The sequence below is a fragment of the Neovison vison genome, chromosome 12 (genome assembly GCF_020171115.1).
Source record: "Neovison vison isolate M4711 chromosome 12, ASM_NN_V1, whole genome shotgun sequence".
In the NCBI taxonomy this organism is placed as follows: domain Eukaryota; kingdom Metazoa; phylum Chordata; class Mammalia; order Carnivora; family Mustelidae; genus Neogale; species Neogale vison.
The window spans coordinates 104509798-104526861 of NC_058102.1; the positions used below are offsets into that span (position 1 = coordinate 104509798).

Genomic DNA, 17064 nt, shown 5'->3' on the forward strand with positions numbered 1-17064 from the left:
CTGCATTATAGGTGAGATGATTGTTGACATAGAAATTCAGAGAGATCAGCTGGCAAATCATTGGAACTAATAAGACATTTTCAGTGTGTTAAGATACAAGATAAATAAATGATAAATAAGAACAAAGTTTTCCTAATTTACAGTAATGAAAAATATCTCATTTGCAATAATAGCAAAAAACCATAAAATCTCTAAGAACAAACTTCACAAAAATTGTGCAAATCTTTGTAAAGAGATTTTTATGTCTTTGAAATAAAAAATACCTAAATACATGAACAGATGTATTCCTGAATGAGCAGACTCATGAATTTGAAAATTTGGAAGAAGAGATTTAGGAGAGAACTTGCTTTATGAAACAGCAAATATATTATGAAGCTACAATGATATAAATGTGACATAGCACAAACCATGAGAGACTATAGACTCCGGGGAAGCAAACTAAGGGTTTCAGAGGGGAGGGGTGTAGGGGACTGGGTAGCCGGGATATGGGTATTAAGGAGGGCACATGTGGTGATGTGCACTGGGTGTGACATACAACTAATGAATCGTTGAACACTACATAAAAAACTAATAATGTTCTATATGATGGCTAACTGAACATAATAAAAAAAATTTTGAAAATAACTGTGACATAGCACAGAAATAAGCAGATAGCTGGTAGAAGAGACCAGAGTGTTCAGAAACAGATATGCACACAATCAATCAGTAAAGTGGGGGGAAAAAAATGAAGAAACCTCTCAATCCATTTACAAGAAAAAATCTGAGATTTCAAATTTACACATTCTTCTTGAGTATATAGTTTGGCAAAATATATTAAAATTTGAGATTTCTATAATCTCCTATTAAGTGATCCTATTTATTTATTTGTTTATTTATTAAGACAGAGAGGGAATGCGAGTATGTGCATGAGCAAGAGGGGGACGTAGGGGGACAAGCCCCAAGTAGGGCTTGATCTCAGGATGCTGAGACGATGACCTGCACTGAAACCAAGAGCCAGAAGTTTACCCAACTGAGCCACCCAGGCGCTTCCAATTCTTAATTGGAATTAGAAGAACTAATTCCAGTGAGGTAAATGGACAAATGCACAGAAACGTCTATACAATAAAGTTTTTTGCTGCACTTTCTAGAGTAGTAAAAAGTTGAAAACCACTTAAATGTCTGCCACAATGGATTATTTCAAGTGTGTGTGCAAGATATACATACAAACCTTGGGCTGTGATGAGTGTACTTCAAAATGATGAAATAGATTCACATATATTGGAGTGAAGGCTATCCACATGATAGTAAGTGAAAGAATCACGTTTTTTTTTTTTATTTTAATTTTAAAAAATATTTTATTTATTTATTTGACAGAGAGAGCGAGAGAGCACAGCAGGGGGAGCAGTAGGAGAGGGAGAAGCAGGCTCCTCCACCAAGCCGGCAGAGAGAGCCTACACAGGGCTCAATCCCACCACCCTGGGATCATGACCCCAGCAAAAGGCTGACACTTAACCATCTGAGCCACCCAGGTGCCCCAAGAATCGTATTTTAAATCTGTAGGTTTTCTTTAACTTTTTTTTTTTTTTTTTTTTTTAATGTGTGGAGCTGTGGAAAAGCCCAGTAGGATATATGACAAAGTGTTTCTTTTTCCTTTTCCCTGGGTAGATTTTTTTTTCTTTTTTTCCCCCCTAGAAGAGTCTCCTCATTTCTTAGAGCTCTTTATCCAGGTATGTTCAACAGTGCACCCTTGAGGTCTTGCTTAGACTCTGCAGGGGGGCGGCGGGAAAGCAGACACCCTAGCCTAGATAACCATGCTCTCACTGAACCCTGTACTTACCTTTGTACCTACAAACCATACTGTACTTCTTTATTTATCAAATTACCGAGTTTTAGTTTTTTGTTTTCCCCCTGGACTCTAAGCTCCGTGAGGGCCCGGACTGCGTAAGGGTCTAGCGTTCCAGAGCCTACTACGGTGTCCGGGAAATAACTGTCGCTTATTGCGCCCCTACTGCATGCCAAATACTGTGGCTGGTATTTTAAATGATCTCACCACACCGTTAGGTGGATGCCATTATTCCCTCCTTTCTGAAGATGAGGAAATTGAAAAATAGTCAAGTTTGTCCCAAAAGCCATTGGCCCCGCTGGAATTAATTCCCTGGCCCGACTCTTGGCCGCTACACTCACTATACAGTGATTAATAAACACCGGACGAAACTCAACCAGCCGCGGCTTGAGGATCAGTTGCCAGGGACGTTGCGGTGGGGACAGAGCACCGGAGGGGTAGAGCGGAGAAGAAGCCCTTTAAACTCCCTTACCATCAAGATACCCACAAGCCCCGCCCATTAGGACCCGCCCCCTCCCCCCAGCCCGGAAGGGAGTGGCTGGGGCGGAACGAGCTTCCGGGGGGCGGGGCGGGGCCAGCGCTGGTTGGCTAGCTTCGGGCGGAAGTCGGGAGGGTCGGTGGTCCGAAGACGCTGGCTTGTGACAGGGCGGGGTAGAAGGAAGGCCTACATAAAGGTTGCCTCTCCATCCCTTCGCTCCCGGGGACCCTCGGAAAAAACCCAACACCCTGACCCCGCGGCTAGCCCCTTCCCCCAGGCTCTCTCCGCTCGATTTCGCCACCGTTATGTGGGAAGCGAATCCGGTGAGTAGCCGGGCGGGACGGGGCGGACCCAATGGGCGGGGTTGAGGAGAGAGGGGCGGGAGGGGGTTCCCGGGAACTGCTCCCCCTCACCCGCTTCGGGCTGGGTGTTGAGTTCCGGGGCCCCGAAGATCCTGGCCCTTGCGGCTTCTGTCGTCTCTGGCTTTTGAGCGGCGGAGATGGCTCGGGGGGTTGTCCAACGCCTTCTCGCTCTGTGTTACAGTTACTGACTTGACGTGCTGTGGTTTCTCCGCCTCGGCCTCCCGCCCGCGTTCACCGTCTTTTTAAAACTCTGTGTTTTGCTTCCTCATCGGAGTTCCGGGGCTGGAGACCGGTTCCTCTGCCGGTGCCCCAGGGGTACCTGCCCAGTCCCAGCCACCTAAAGCGAGGGGTTCGCCCGCCGTGTCTCGAGGGGGCCTAAGAGGAGCCATCCCTGCTGCTTTTCCCTTCACGGGGGGCGGCCGTTTCAAACTTGGGGGTGGGGGGAACCGAGTGTAGGTTCTAAGCCTGTAGAGGGTGAAGTTCTTAGATTTTTTTTTCTCCCCAGTGGACGGCCCGGAGGACCTGGAACTTTCCAACTGCAAGTCTTGTCTCCCTGCTCCTCGTTTGACCCCCGGGTTGGCGGGGCGTCTGCCTGTATTCTCGTCCGCTTTGTTTTTTCTGCGTTCCTTCGGGTGCCGCTCTCGCCAGCGTGGAATCCGTTTGCCCAGAGCATTCCATTCATCTCTTGTTAGGGTTGACATCGCCTAGTAACATGGCCGGGGTGCAGCTCGGGAGCGGCCTGGGGAGGCGGCCGAGTCCCGGTTCGGCCAAACGGTCGGGCCGAGTGTGGGAAGCTGCCGTGTGCCGAGATCACTGCTCAGATGCGCTTGCCTCCCGGTTTTCGTGCTCGCAGTACGCTTTGGCTCTAATCGATACTTGTTTGTTTGTTTCCCATTTCTGGACTCTGTTTCCAGATGAGTTGGAGTGTTGATCAGTTCATTCTGTTACATGTTTTTGAGTTTCTACCCAGCGGGAACTGGTCTCTGGGTCCGCGCTCGTTGCTTGCACACTGTGGTCGCATCCTGGTCCTTCCTGTAACTGTCCTCCTCTAAGATCTTTTTTCTTTTTGGTTCATCCATGGAACCCTGCCATAGTATCAGGCCGCCTCGCAGGAAAGTCATCGCTGGTCCTTTTTTTTTAAATTTTTTTAATTTTAGCAGAAGTAGTGTGGAATTAATGGAAATGGGCTCTCTGCTTTGGTATTTCCTTTGGCTGTCTGTCACCAACAGGCTTCATTTTCTGTCCTTGTACATGTCCGTGTGTGTGCGAGCGCGCGCGCATCTGGCCCGCCTGTCTTGAGTTTTTATGAACACTCCCTTGCGTCTCGGTTTCTCCAGAACAAATTTTTTCCTCGCCTAAGTAGGTCTTGCTCGAAGTCGCATGTTTCAGATTCTTCACTATATTGTAAGCTCCCTGTGGGCAGAGATTTTTGTCCATTTTGTTTATTTTGATACCTTATTTTGGCACTTTGTAGGCACTCAGTAAATATTCGTTGAGTTAGCAAAAGTGACTGGATTAGTGCTAGAGGGAGTCCTTTTCTCCTGCTGTTCATTATCCCTCCTCCTTCACATGGACATTAGCAGTCGCTGTTGGATCATTTGTATGTTGGTAGAATTATAAAGACATTACTGAATGTCTTATAAATTTGGTTTGTTAAATAGCATTATATCATTTCTCTGTGAGGAATGCTGTTTCTTCTGACATCACCCTAATGATTTTGCTGGATTTCACTAGAGCACACTGACCTTTGTTAATAGACGAACCTTCCACATAGAATCCCACATTCTTCTTTCGACCCTATTGTGCCACCCTACTATGTCTTTTTTTTTTTTTTTAAAGATTTTATTTATTTATTTGACAGATAAAGATCACAAGTAGGCAGAGAGACAGGCAGAGAGAGAGAGGGGGAAGCAGGCTCCCGGCAGAGCAGAGAGCCCGATTCCGGGCTTGATCCCAGGACCCTGGGTTCATGACCTGAGCAGAAGGCAGAGGCTTTAACCCACTGAGCCACCCAGGCGCCCCCACCCTGCTATGTCTTAATGTGACTGTGTTTTCTTACTGATACTGGTTTCCTTCCTATGAGCATATTAATTCCGTCAAAAAGGGCAGTTTAGTTTTTAAAAATACAGTCAACATTCTGTGTGTGTTTCTAGTAATCTGTTAGTTTATATTAATAGAAGCGGCATCTGGACAGTTTGTCCAGCTGTGCTCATGGAATGAGAATTAATTTTAATGTTACTGTAAGCCAAACATACTGGGAATGAAAAACAAAACAAAACTACAACATATCCTAAAGATAAATGCAGATGACTTTTGCATTACCCATCAACTGAAATTACTATTTGCCATTTCTTACCATTGAATGAGATACTAATAAATTCTCCTTTGTGAAGCAAGACCACTGTGAGCTGAGTTAATTGAGGACTTCTGCCTATTTCTCCCTGTATATTTTGATAGCGTCTATGGCCTTAATGTACTACCCATGAGCTGCAGATAGACCTCCTCTTGCAAATATACCTTCTGTATGATACTGTATTCTTCTCACAAGTGGCTTTGAGAAAATGTTACACTGATGCTGGCCATGGTAATTCTCAGAATTACCTCTCCATGACATGGTTTGAGTGTGGAAAATGAGCACTGAGCTTCTGGAACATTTCCTTGGGGGAAAAACCTAAAACCGGATAACCAAGGAGTTATAAACTTTGTCTCAGTACAGAATTTTATTTTATCTTTCCACACAGTCATGAGGTCAGTGACATCTACTCAAGCTTTTCACTGACCAGGCAGCTTGAGGTAAATAAAGCATAATGTCCCTGCCAAGGCAGATCTGATTGACAGAAGCAGCAGGCACACTCAGTCCTGATATGAGCTCTTGGCAGTTTGCCATCCACCTGGGGGAGGTAGCCCTTGACTAATGTCCCCCAGCTTAGAAAAGTGGCAAAGTCTGGAGAAAGGAATCAAAGGGGTGTGAAAGTCATCAAAACAGTGATAACTGCTTTGACTGTATGTACCGTGCCTTTATCCTGCCTCTCTCTGCCCTCTTGTGTCATCATCTTATTCTTCTTTGCTGCGATTGGAGTAAATAATAACTATTACGTATGAGGGAGTTTCAGTTTCCTTTTCTCGCACTGATGAAGGAAACTGAAAAAATGACGAACATCTGTAAGATTACAAGCCCATGCATTACAGTGTTCAGACCTTACTTCCCGTGATGAACTCTTCCATACTTCCTTGCCACATGCGAACTCATATTATTAAAAGAATCTGAGGAGTTAGCTGAGGGAGGGGAGAACGATTTTCTCCAGATCACGCAGGTGAGTATGCAGCGTAATTACATGAGTGCCTGTGTCCCGTTTTACTGCCTGCTGTTGCTGGGTGACAGCGGTGATAATGTGTGTGTATTGCTGCAGTGCTTTGCCTGCTGAGCCATCTTTGTCTTTGTGATTTTTATATTCACAGCTGCTTCCAGACTCACTTGGCACTATGATTCTTACCTCTCCTTTTTCTGTCAAGCTTCTTGAAGGAATAGTCTTACACTTTTTGTCATTCTTATTCATACCTCTATGTCCAGCCCCACCTCTGCCCCTAACACCTTTACTTGGTAGGAGGTCAACGAGAACTTTTGAATCAACACATCGGTAGTGACTTTCATGCCTCCAGCCTCTTCTTTCTGCAACATGAATGCACTCGAAGTGTTCCTCAGGACCTTCCCCGCCCCCCCTCCCCGGGACTGTACTGCTTTGGATTTCTTCTTTTTATGATTTATCTTTGAATCATAATCTTAATTGCACTAATTTCTATCCCTGAAATATTCTACTGTTAACCTTTGTTTTTTCTCAGACTTTTTTTTTTTTTTGGTGAGCTCCAAGGCTTCAGGTATTACTGTAGTGAATATGCCTGCCATATGTATCTTTCCAGTCCTGACCCTATTCCTGAGCCCACTGATGGACACCTCTACTGGTTGTCTCTCTGACAGTTCATAGTTGGCATGTCAAAACTGCACTACCAGAGAAACCAGTCACTGATTCATTTTTCCCACTCAACAAGTATTTACTAAGTATCTATCACATACGAAACATTCTAGACACTAGGGAGGGGCATTACAAATATGGATCAAGTCAGAGCCTGCCCCTCAGGGGCCTTGCAGCATAGTTGGGGGAGTGGAAGCGATACCAGAGGATCTTGGGGGACTAAGAAGGTTTTCTAACCTAAGTTACATTTGAGCTAGGTGTCGGAGTTATAGAAACGGTCCTTAGGGAAGGGCAAAGGAGCAAAATGACCACAGACCCCAAAGGTGAAAGAGAATGGCAAGTACAGTTTGGATGAAGGAGTGAAATGGAAAAGGGGCATATCTGATGAATCTCAAATGTCAGTATGGGCATTTTCAGAGAATGAGGATGGAGGGCTTTTTGGTGGTGGTAACTGAGATCTGTGTAATATCTCTTCTGAGTCAGGCAGCATCCCGCAGGCTTGGGGGAGAGTGGAGGTAGAATTTGTTCCTGGAAATGAAAGTTCTACAGCAGGCACAGTGTCTATGAATCTGTGTTCTTAGATCCACATATAGTCATGGGTTCACATCCTGATACCTGTGTCTTGACGTTTTTTCTAATCGTCCCAGTAGTGGATTGAGTTCAGCTTGTGAGTAGTGTGCTGTGCCACTGTTTGGTGGCTGAGGCGGCGCTCAACAAAGCATGCCCACACTGAGGTTATCCGATACCTGTGTAAGGTAGGAATTAACAAATTATTATCCTCCCTTTTTCAAGGAGGATGCTAAGTAAAAGTTTGGTGACCTTTCCGAATAAGGAGAGAACCGGGTTTTAAATCTAGAACTTTCGGGCTCCAGAGCACATACTCTCTCCAGTCTGACTTAGGATATGAGGACTTAAGTGGTAGGAAAGGGCCTGTGGGGAAAGACACAGGGAGTCAGAGGAAAAGAAGGATGCTTGAGCGGCAGAAAACTAAGACTTTTTGTGACACCAGCTCCCATGTTTTTAGGACTTTTTTTCTAGTGGTGCAGTGTACAAGTAGCATTAGGGAAATGATGTGGCGTCCCCGGGATGGGCAGGGTAGATGCAGCCCAAGGCCAAGGCAACGAGTCTAATGGTTTCTGGAGTTTCAGAGGTTGTGATACAGGCCAGAGGCAGACTTTCATAACAGGTTTGAAGGTTGGAGTGAGTGAAATGCTGAGTATGACCCACCTAGTCTAAAATATGCAGAGTATTGAGGTCTGTGGCTTATACAACTCACCTTCTAAGAGTGGATTTGCTTTTGAGATCCCTATAGCACCAGTCTGTTTATTGAGCACTTACCATAAGCGGGTCAGTTCTAAGCCTCAGCATTTACAGTGGTGAATGAAACAGACCAGCTCCCAGCCCTTAGGGGCTGCACTCTAGTGCAGGGGGGCAGACATTAAGCCAGTAATTACACAAATAATATTTTACTGCACTTGCAGCAAAACCTCTGAAAGAAAAAGAGAACAATGACAATGTATAATAGGGGGAGTTAATATTAGACGGGGATATCAGGTGTGTCCGCTCTCTGAATTCAAGCCACTTTTACAGCGATCTGAAGAATTGAGCAAGAGTTAGCCAGATAAAGGTTGGACGGGAATTGAGGAGGGCTATTTAGACAGCAGAAACAGCATGAGCAGAGACCCTGAGGCAGAAAGGAGCTTGGTGTTTGAGGCAGAGAGAAGCCACGTGTGGCTGGAACCCAGGGAACCAGGAGAGGAGGCCAGGAGGTAGGCAGGAACTAGCTGAGCATGGCTCTGTCACACATGTTTAGGATTTTGAACTTCATCCTCAGAAGTGTGGGAAGCCATTGGAAGATTTTATATAGGAAGGGGAAGGAACATATCTGTGTTTTTTAAAAAAGACCATTCTGGCTGCTGCACAGAAAATGAGTTATGTATTAGGAAGTGTGGAATAATGGCCTCCCAAAGATACCCACATTGTAAGCCCCAGAAACTGACTATGTTAGGTTACATAGCAAAGGAGGATTAAGATCACAATCAGCTGATGTTGTGATTGGGAGATTGATTACTTTGGATTTTCTAGGTGGGTCCAGTGTAATCACAAGTATTTTTAAAAGCGGAAGAAGGGGACAAAAGAAGTGAGTCAGAGAAAGATGTTGTTATGGAAGAATAGTCAGCAGTGCTGGCTTTGGAGATTAAGTGAGAGGGCCACAAGGCAAGAAATGTTGGTAGCTTTTAAAACCTGGAAAGGCCAACAAAACACTCCCCCTTACAGCATCCAGAAGGGAATCAAGGCCGTGGTGATTTTAGCCTAGTGAGTTCCATGTCAGATTCCAACAGAGGGGTAAGATAATACATTTGTGGTGTTTTAAGCCTCTAAGGTTGGCAGCGATGGAAAACTAAAACAGAGGGCCATCGGAAAGGCTGTTGTAAGACCACTTAAGGAGCTGCAGTGTGGTCCCTGGTGAAGGTGAAGGTGATCTGGACTAAATCAGTGTTGGCAGGGAGAGAGACTCCGAGGTGGATGAATTCAGGCAGCACTTTGGATGAAGGGTGCTAGGTTTCTAGCATGGGCTACTGGGAGGAATGAAATATTTTCACTGAGATGGGGAGATTGGGAAAGGGGCAGATATGGCCGAGATCATGATTTGGCTTTGGGCCTGCTATAGGTTTAATGTGCCTATGAAGCATTCAAGCAATAAAGTCAATGAAGCAATTGGGTATGTGGGTCTGGAGACTGGGCTAGAAGTGGCAGTTTTGGCCTTAGTCTGTGAGGATGGCTTTTAAAATCATGAAGTAAATGACACCCCTAGGATGGTGTTTCTCAAACTTTTCAGCACCCATGCAGATCACCAATCTTAAACAAGAGAATAGTATTTAAAAAATTAATGTTTTCATTATTGAAAAAGATATTTTTGCAGCCTCATACAAAGTATGTATTTAACTTGTTGACAGATAGCTTGAGCTGTAGTTGGATCCAGAGACTAATTTTTTTTTTAAAGGTTACATATTTATTTATTTAACACACAGAGAGACGAGAACAAGCGTGTACATGCATAAGCAGGGGGAGCGGCAGGCAGAAGAAGAGGGAGAAGCAAGCTCCCCCCTAAGCAAGGAGCCTGATGTGGGGCTCAGTCCCAAGACCCTGGGATCATGACCTGAGCTGAAGGCAGATGCTTAACCCACTGAACCACCCAGGCATCCCTGATTTTTTTTTCCCCTGTATTTCTACTAAATTAGGAAATTCCATGCTTTAATTATAGATTGTCAAGATTTGCAACTGGTGTTTGCTGGCTCTGTCAGATGTTTTAGAATGCCAAGATCAAACACATATTGAGAAAGTATGAGAAGATTTCTCCCTGAAGACTATTCCTAGTGTTCAATCAGTTGCCAAATTGACACACTTAAAAGATTAAGTAACTGTAGGAGCAAATGTTTCAACCAGCCTGAACATTTGGAAGATAGGAGCAAATGTATTCTTAGTCATTCTTTGATTACTTCAGTCTCTGGAAAGTATCTGTTCATGTTTTGTTGTAACATTTGGATGGGTTCTTTATATATCGACAATAATAAAATAAGTCTCACTGTCTGATGAGTGAAGAAAGCCATCAGATTCTGGGAAGGAATCACACCCTAGCAATCGAACCGTTTGTAGCATAGTTTCGTGACTGGAAAATCTGGTTATTTCATTCTCCTCCTCATTAAAAATTGGGAGTTTTGGCCTTGAAATAGTAGATTTAGGTTATTTCAGATCCTGAGTATATTTTAGCTATATACTTAAGCAGGCCTCTGGAAATGAAGAATGGCTATTAGTGTTATCAGCATCATAAAGAAATATTTTTATCCGATCTGTCCTTTTGGAAACTTGTCAGCACTTTCTTTCCTTGACACTCAAGTAGACGACGGGTGATTTTGCAAACACTGCCATTTCTTTCCACACATTTGAGAGCACATACTGAGTTGTTGAGATTTGCTGATACTTAATTTTCATTATTTTCTTCAATACTCAGTTACAATCAGGAGAGATACTGTTTACTTGTAATTGTTCCAGGTGTTTAAAACACCTTTTGGTGATGCAGCAACACCTTTTCTTGCTGTTTGTGTAGCTTGTGGTCTGTCAGTTTTGAGTGGGTTGCCCCCTTTCCAGCCCATGTCACAGCTCACAGAAGCATCATCATCTAAATGAAAACTGGCTTCCCTTGTGGTGTGAGTTTTCACTTATATGCAGAACAAAAATTTGTTGAGGACTTCTGCCTCCTTACAGAATATATATGCTATAAAAACTGATCTATGTTTCTCCACAAGTAGTTTGTTAACTTTTAAAACAAAGTAAATGCTGAAACACTCATGTGGTAATTTTCTCATAACATGCCATCGATAGTATGTGACTTCCAATTGAGTCATTTAATAAAGAAATTTTGTCAATAGCTTGTTTTTTTTTCCCCCACAATTAAGTTGGGCATTAAATTTGGACTGACAGTTTCTCAGAGATATCAAGATCTTTACCTGTTTTAGCTGAGGAGTGCCTCTTTAGTTAATAATCAACAAAGTGAATTGATTTGAGGCTTTGTTTGAAAATGATGTGAAAGTTTTCTTGGTTTTACACTGCCATATTTGCTGAACACTAGCTGATATGAACTGATCAACACAGACTGAACATAATGACATAGTGAGCTGGTAACTTTAAAGAAATTAAAGTTTTCATAAAAATCATTATTTCTCTTACATTTCAACTTTACAAGATAGATCTGAACAAATTTCATTAATTTCCCCTCGAAAATGCCTGTGAACTCTACATCATAATTCTTGAGGACCATGTTTTGAAGAATCTGAAAAAGACAAGAAAAGGGGCCAGGAAGGAGCCCACAGAACTGAAAAGTTACAGTCTGCATAGACATTACGGTACAAAGGAGATCAAGAACTTGTGGCCAAAAATCCAAGACAATCTAGGGAGTATCATTTCATGGAAATCAAGAAAAGAGTAATATAGGACAAAGGGTAAACTGTGGAATGTTACTGAGCAGTCAAGTAAGATGAGGACTGATAAAAGAGCATAGGATTTAGCAACATGGAAGCTCATTGGAAGTCCTAGCAAGTGCTGTTTCTTGTTTGTTTGCTTGTTTGTGATGGTGTTGGAAGATATTGGGTCAGAAGCTAGGAAAAGTAAATTAGGGTGGGTTTTAGAGTGAATGGGAAGTAAGGCAAGGAAAATTGTGTATATAGACAGAGTTATAGTTAATCCACTAACAGAGATAAAATGAAATCCTAAACGTATTTGATCTAAAAGAAGATTGAAAAGGGTAGCAAAGAACAGATGGAACAAAACAAATAAGAGATGATAAATTTAAACCTAACCATATCAATAATCATACCAAAGTAAATGCTGCAGACATGTCAGTTGGAACACAGATTGCCAGATTAGAGTAAAAAGTAAGACCTGATTCTAAGTTGTCTATAAGAAACACACTTTGAATATAAAGACACAAATAGGATAAAACTAAATGGAAGGGGAGCTATGGCACTGACACCAGAAGAGAAAGCTTGAGTGGTATATTAGATTTCAGAAATAATGATATTATCAGGGATAAAGAATGTCATTTCCTATGATAAAGAGTTCGGTTAATCATAAACATTTATATACATATTTATAATAGAGCTTCAAAATACATGAAGCAAAACTAATGGAACTGTAAGGGGAAATAGACAAATCCCATTATGGTTGGAGATTTTAATACTCCTTTCTAAATAATTGTTAGAATAAGTAGGTACACATGAGCAAGGATACAGAGGACTCAAACAATATTATCAACCAACTTGACCTAATTCACATTTATAGAACATTACACTTAACAACAGGTGAATACACTTTTTTCCCCCAACTACATGGGGGACATTTTACATGATAGACCATATTCTAGACTGTAAAACAAGTCTTAGTACATTTAAAAGAATTCAAGTCACGTACAGTATGTTATCTGATCAAAATGGAATTAAATTAGAATTCAGTAAAAGAAAGACCTGTAAAAACTGCAAGCATTCGGTAAGCAAGTACCACTTTAACCCATTAGTCGAAGAGATAGAAAATGTGAAGACAATGTATCAAATTTGGGGTATGCAGCTATAACAGTACTCAGAGGGAAATTTAGGGCTACTTTGATCCCTATGTTAGAAATGAAATGTCACAAATTAGTGATTATAGCTTCCTCCTTAAGAAACTAGAAAAAGAGGAGCAAATTAAATTCAAGCAGGGGCAAGGAAATAAAATTTAAAGTGGAAATCACTGAAATGAAAACCAAGAAACTGATGAAAGCAGAAACTGTTTTTCTTTTCCTTTATTTCCTGTTTTTTTTAACATCCATAAACCTCTAACCAGACAACTCAGTAGAAAAAAAAATACAAATAATCAATATTGACAATGAGAGAAGTAATATCACTACAGATATTAAAGGGTGATAAGAGAATGTTATAAACAATTTAATGTCAGTCAGTACCACCACTTAGATGAAATGGGTATATTCTAAGATGCAGACTACCAAAATTCCCTCAAGAAGAAATGACATGAATAATCCCAACTCTATTGAAGAGTTTTCATATATGGAAAAGGGTTACCCACAAAGAAGACTCCAGGTGTAGATGATTTCCCTGTAAATTCTATCAAATATTTAAGGAAGAAACAATACTAGTTCTACACAAGCTTTCAGAAAATTGAAGAGTTTTTACTTCACAAATCATACTATGAAGCCATCATTACCCTGATACCAAAACCAGTCAAAAGACATTACAAGAAACAATAGACCAGTATTTCTTTCCTAATGAACATAGATATACACATTTTTTAAAAGATTTTATTCATTTATTTGACAGAGATCACAAGTAGGCAGAGAGGCAGGCAGGGAGAGAGGAGGAAGCATGCTCCCCACTGAACAGAGAGCCCAATGCAGGGCCCTGAGATCATGACCTGATCTGAAGGCAGAAGCTTAACCCACTGAACCACTGGGGCACATAGATACATACATTTTAAGCAAAATTTTAGCAAATTGAGTCTAACATATAAGAAGGTTAATTCATAATTACCAGATGATGTTTATCCTAAAAATGCAAGGTTGGTTTAATATTTGAAGAGCAATCAATGTAATTCACCATATAAACAAACTAAAATGAAAAACCCTATGATCATTTCAATGTATGCAGGAAAGCATTTGACAAAATTCAGTATCCCTGATAAAAACTCTCAGCAAACTACGAATAGAAGGAAACTTGCTCAGCCTGATAAAGGGTATGCAGAAAATAGCAAACTCAGTAGACCTAGGGTACTCAAATCATGTACCTTCTCAAAAAAGGCCCTTTTCAATAACTGTCCTTTCCCTAGCTCCAGAGAACCAAGCTCTTAGAATAGTTTGTCTAATGAATGTATCTGCATGCCTGAGATCTTGAGCTATGCTATACCAGTTTCCCCAGATAATTTACACTAGCAGTGTGATTTATGGTTAACACCTGCTTTCTCTCTGGAGGTCTGGAATGTCAGCAGCTGAGGTCAGTCATGTAGGGTGACTGTCATATACTTAAATGACTAACTCCTAGTGAAAACCCTGGACACCTAGGCTCAGGTGAGCATCCCTGCTTGGCAACATTTTGAAGTGGTCACATATGGTTGCTAGGAGTATTGTTTCCTGTGTGACTCCATTGGGAGGGAATGCTTGGAAGCTTATACATGGTTTCCTCTGGATGTCACTCTATGCGCTTTTTCCCCCTTTGCTTATTTCATTGTGTATATTTTTACTATAATAAACTGTAACCGTGAGTAGAACAATTTCTGAGTCCTGTGAGTCTTTCTCCTATGAGCCTGAGGTTGTGTGGACCCCTGACAGAAGGGGCATCTACAAAATACCTATATCTAATATCAAACTTGAGAATGAAAGAGTGAATACTTTCTCACTAAGATCAGGAACAAATGATGCCCATTCTTTTTTTATTTTATTTTTTTTTTCAATTTATTTATTTTCAGAAAAACAGTATTCATTATTTTTTCACCACACCCAGTGCTCCATGCAATCCATGCCCTCTATAATACCCACCACCTGGTACCCCAACCTCCCACACCCCCGCCACTTCAAACCCCTCAGATTGTTTTTCAGAGTCCATAGTCTCTCGTGATTCACCTCCCCTTCCAATTTACCCCGACTCCCTTCTCCTCTCTAACACTCCTTGTCCTCCATGATATAAGTGAAATAAGTGAAACCATATGATAATTGACTCTCTCTGCTTGACTTATTTCACTCAGCATAATCTCTTCCAGTCCCGTCCATGTTGGTACAAAAGTTGGGTATTCATCCTTTCTGTTGGAGGCATAATACTCCATAGTGTATATGGACCACTTCTTCCTTATCCATTCATCCGTTGAAGGGCATCTTGGCTCTTTCCATAGTTTGGCGACTGTGGCCATTGCTGCTATAAACATTGGGGTACAGATGGCCCTTCTTTTCACGACATCTGTATCTTTGGGGTAAATATCCAGGAGTGCAATTGCAGGGTCATAGGGAAGTTCTATTTTTAATTTCTTGAGGAATCTCCACACTGTTCTCCAAAGAGGCTGCACCAACTTGCATTTCCACCAACAGTGGAAGAGGGTTCCCCTTTCTGCACATCCTCTCCAACACATGTTGTTTCCTGTCTTGCCAATTTCGGCCATTCTAACTGGTGTAAGGTGATATCTCAATGTGGTTTTAATTTGAATCTCCCTAATGGCTGGTGATGATGAACATTTTTTCATGTGTCTGATAGCCATTTGTATGTCTTGATTGGAGAAGTGTCTGTTCATACCTTCTGCCCATTTTTTGATATGTTTGCCTGTTTCATGTGTGTTGAGTTTGAGGAGTTCATTATAGATCCTGGATATCAACCTTTTGTCTGTACTGTCATTTGCAAATATCTTCTCCCATTCCGTGGGTTGCCTCTTTGTTTTTTTTTTTTACTGTTTCCTTTGCTGTGCAGAAGCTTTTGATTTTGATGAAGTCCCAAAAGTTCATTTTCGCTTTTGTTTCCTTTGCCTTTGGAGACGTATCTTGAAAGAAGTTGCTGTGGCTGATATCGAAGAGATTACTGCCTATGATCTCCTCTAGGATTCTGATGGATTCCTGTCTCACATTGAGGTCTTTTATCCATTTTGAGTTTATCTTTATGTACGGTATAAGAGAATGGCCGAGTTTCATTCTTCTACATATAGCTGTCCAGTTTTCCCAGCACCATTTATTGAAGAGACTGTCTTTTTTCCACTGTATATTTTTTCCTGTTTTGTCGAAGATTAATTGACCTTAGAGTTGAGGGTCCATATCTGGGCTCTCTACTCTGTTCCACTGGTCTATGTGTCTGTTTTTATGCCAGTACCATGCTGTCTTGGTGATCACAGCTTTGTAATAAAGCTTGAAATCAGGTAACGTGATGCCCCCAGCTTTATTTTTGTTTTTCAACATTTCCTTAGCGATTCGGGTCTCTTCTGATTCCATACAAATTTTAGGATTATTTTGATGCCCATTCTTTATTTGACATTATACTTGAGATGGTAATCAGTGCAATAAGGCAAGAAAAAGAAGGCATGGAAAAGAATAACAGGCATCTATATGCTATAAGTGAGTCTATATTTATCTATATATAAAATGCCTACTTAGGAAATCTGGAGTGTCCAAAAATCTAGAACATACAAGAGAGTTTAGTAAGGTTGCCAAATACAGGATACGTGTACAAAAAATAATGTATCTCTAAATACAAGCAACATTCAATCAGAAATTAAAATTTAAATGCAGTTCTATTTACAGTATTATAAAAAAATATGGACTACTTGGGCATGAATCTTACATAAATGACGTGCAAGATCTATACATTGAAAACTATAAAACATTACTGAAAAATGTTAAGACCTAAATAAGTCAGGAGATATACCTCATTCATGGGTTGGAATACTCAGTATTGTTGAGATGGCAATGATCTAGATCACCATGCCATCCCATTTAAAACTGAAAGGATCAAATAGCCAAGCAGTTTTGAAAAAGAACAAATTTGGAGCACTAACACTACCTGATTTAAAGATTCAGTGTGAAACACAGTCATCAAAACAGTGTAGGATTGGCAGCAAGATGGAGAAAATGATTATCAGAACAGAACAGGGACCAGGAATAGACCCACAAACATATAGGCAACTGATTTTTTTTTTTAAATGAAAGTAAGGTTTAGTGGAGAAAGGACAGTTACCCAATGGGTTCAGAGATTGTTTCAACCCTTTTTGCCAGTGAGGCTACCATCCTGTGATGATCCATCCATGTGCAGTTTAGGAAATGTTGCTAAGTCTGTCCCATGACCTGCTCTGATCATTCCTTTGTGGATACAACCTGGTGCTTGTACACAGCCTTCCTGACTTTCATGGTTCATTGTAATT

At 41.4% G+C, this 17064-nt stretch overlaps 1 protein-coding gene across 4 annotated transcripts in view; it reads left to right on the forward strand.

Moving 5' to 3' along the window:
• Positions 1-2423: 2423 nt before the first annotated feature.
• Positions 2424-17064, forward strand: part of PARP11 (poly(ADP-ribose) polymerase family member 11) — a 45176-nt gene continuing 30535 nt past the window's right edge. For 2 of the 4 annotated variants that reach the window (XM_044229273.1, XM_044229271.1), the window contains exon 1: positions 2424-2623. Coding sequence is in view for 1 of the 4 variants with exons in the window: in XM_044229271.1 (XP_044085206.1) it covers positions 2606-2623 (18 nt within the window). In the remaining 3 variants the exon portion in view is untranslated. Of the gene's footprint in view, positions 2624-5624; positions 5977-17064 lie in introns of those variants that run through there. The other 2 variants (XM_044229275.1, XM_044229274.1) reach the window with 2 other exon arrangements.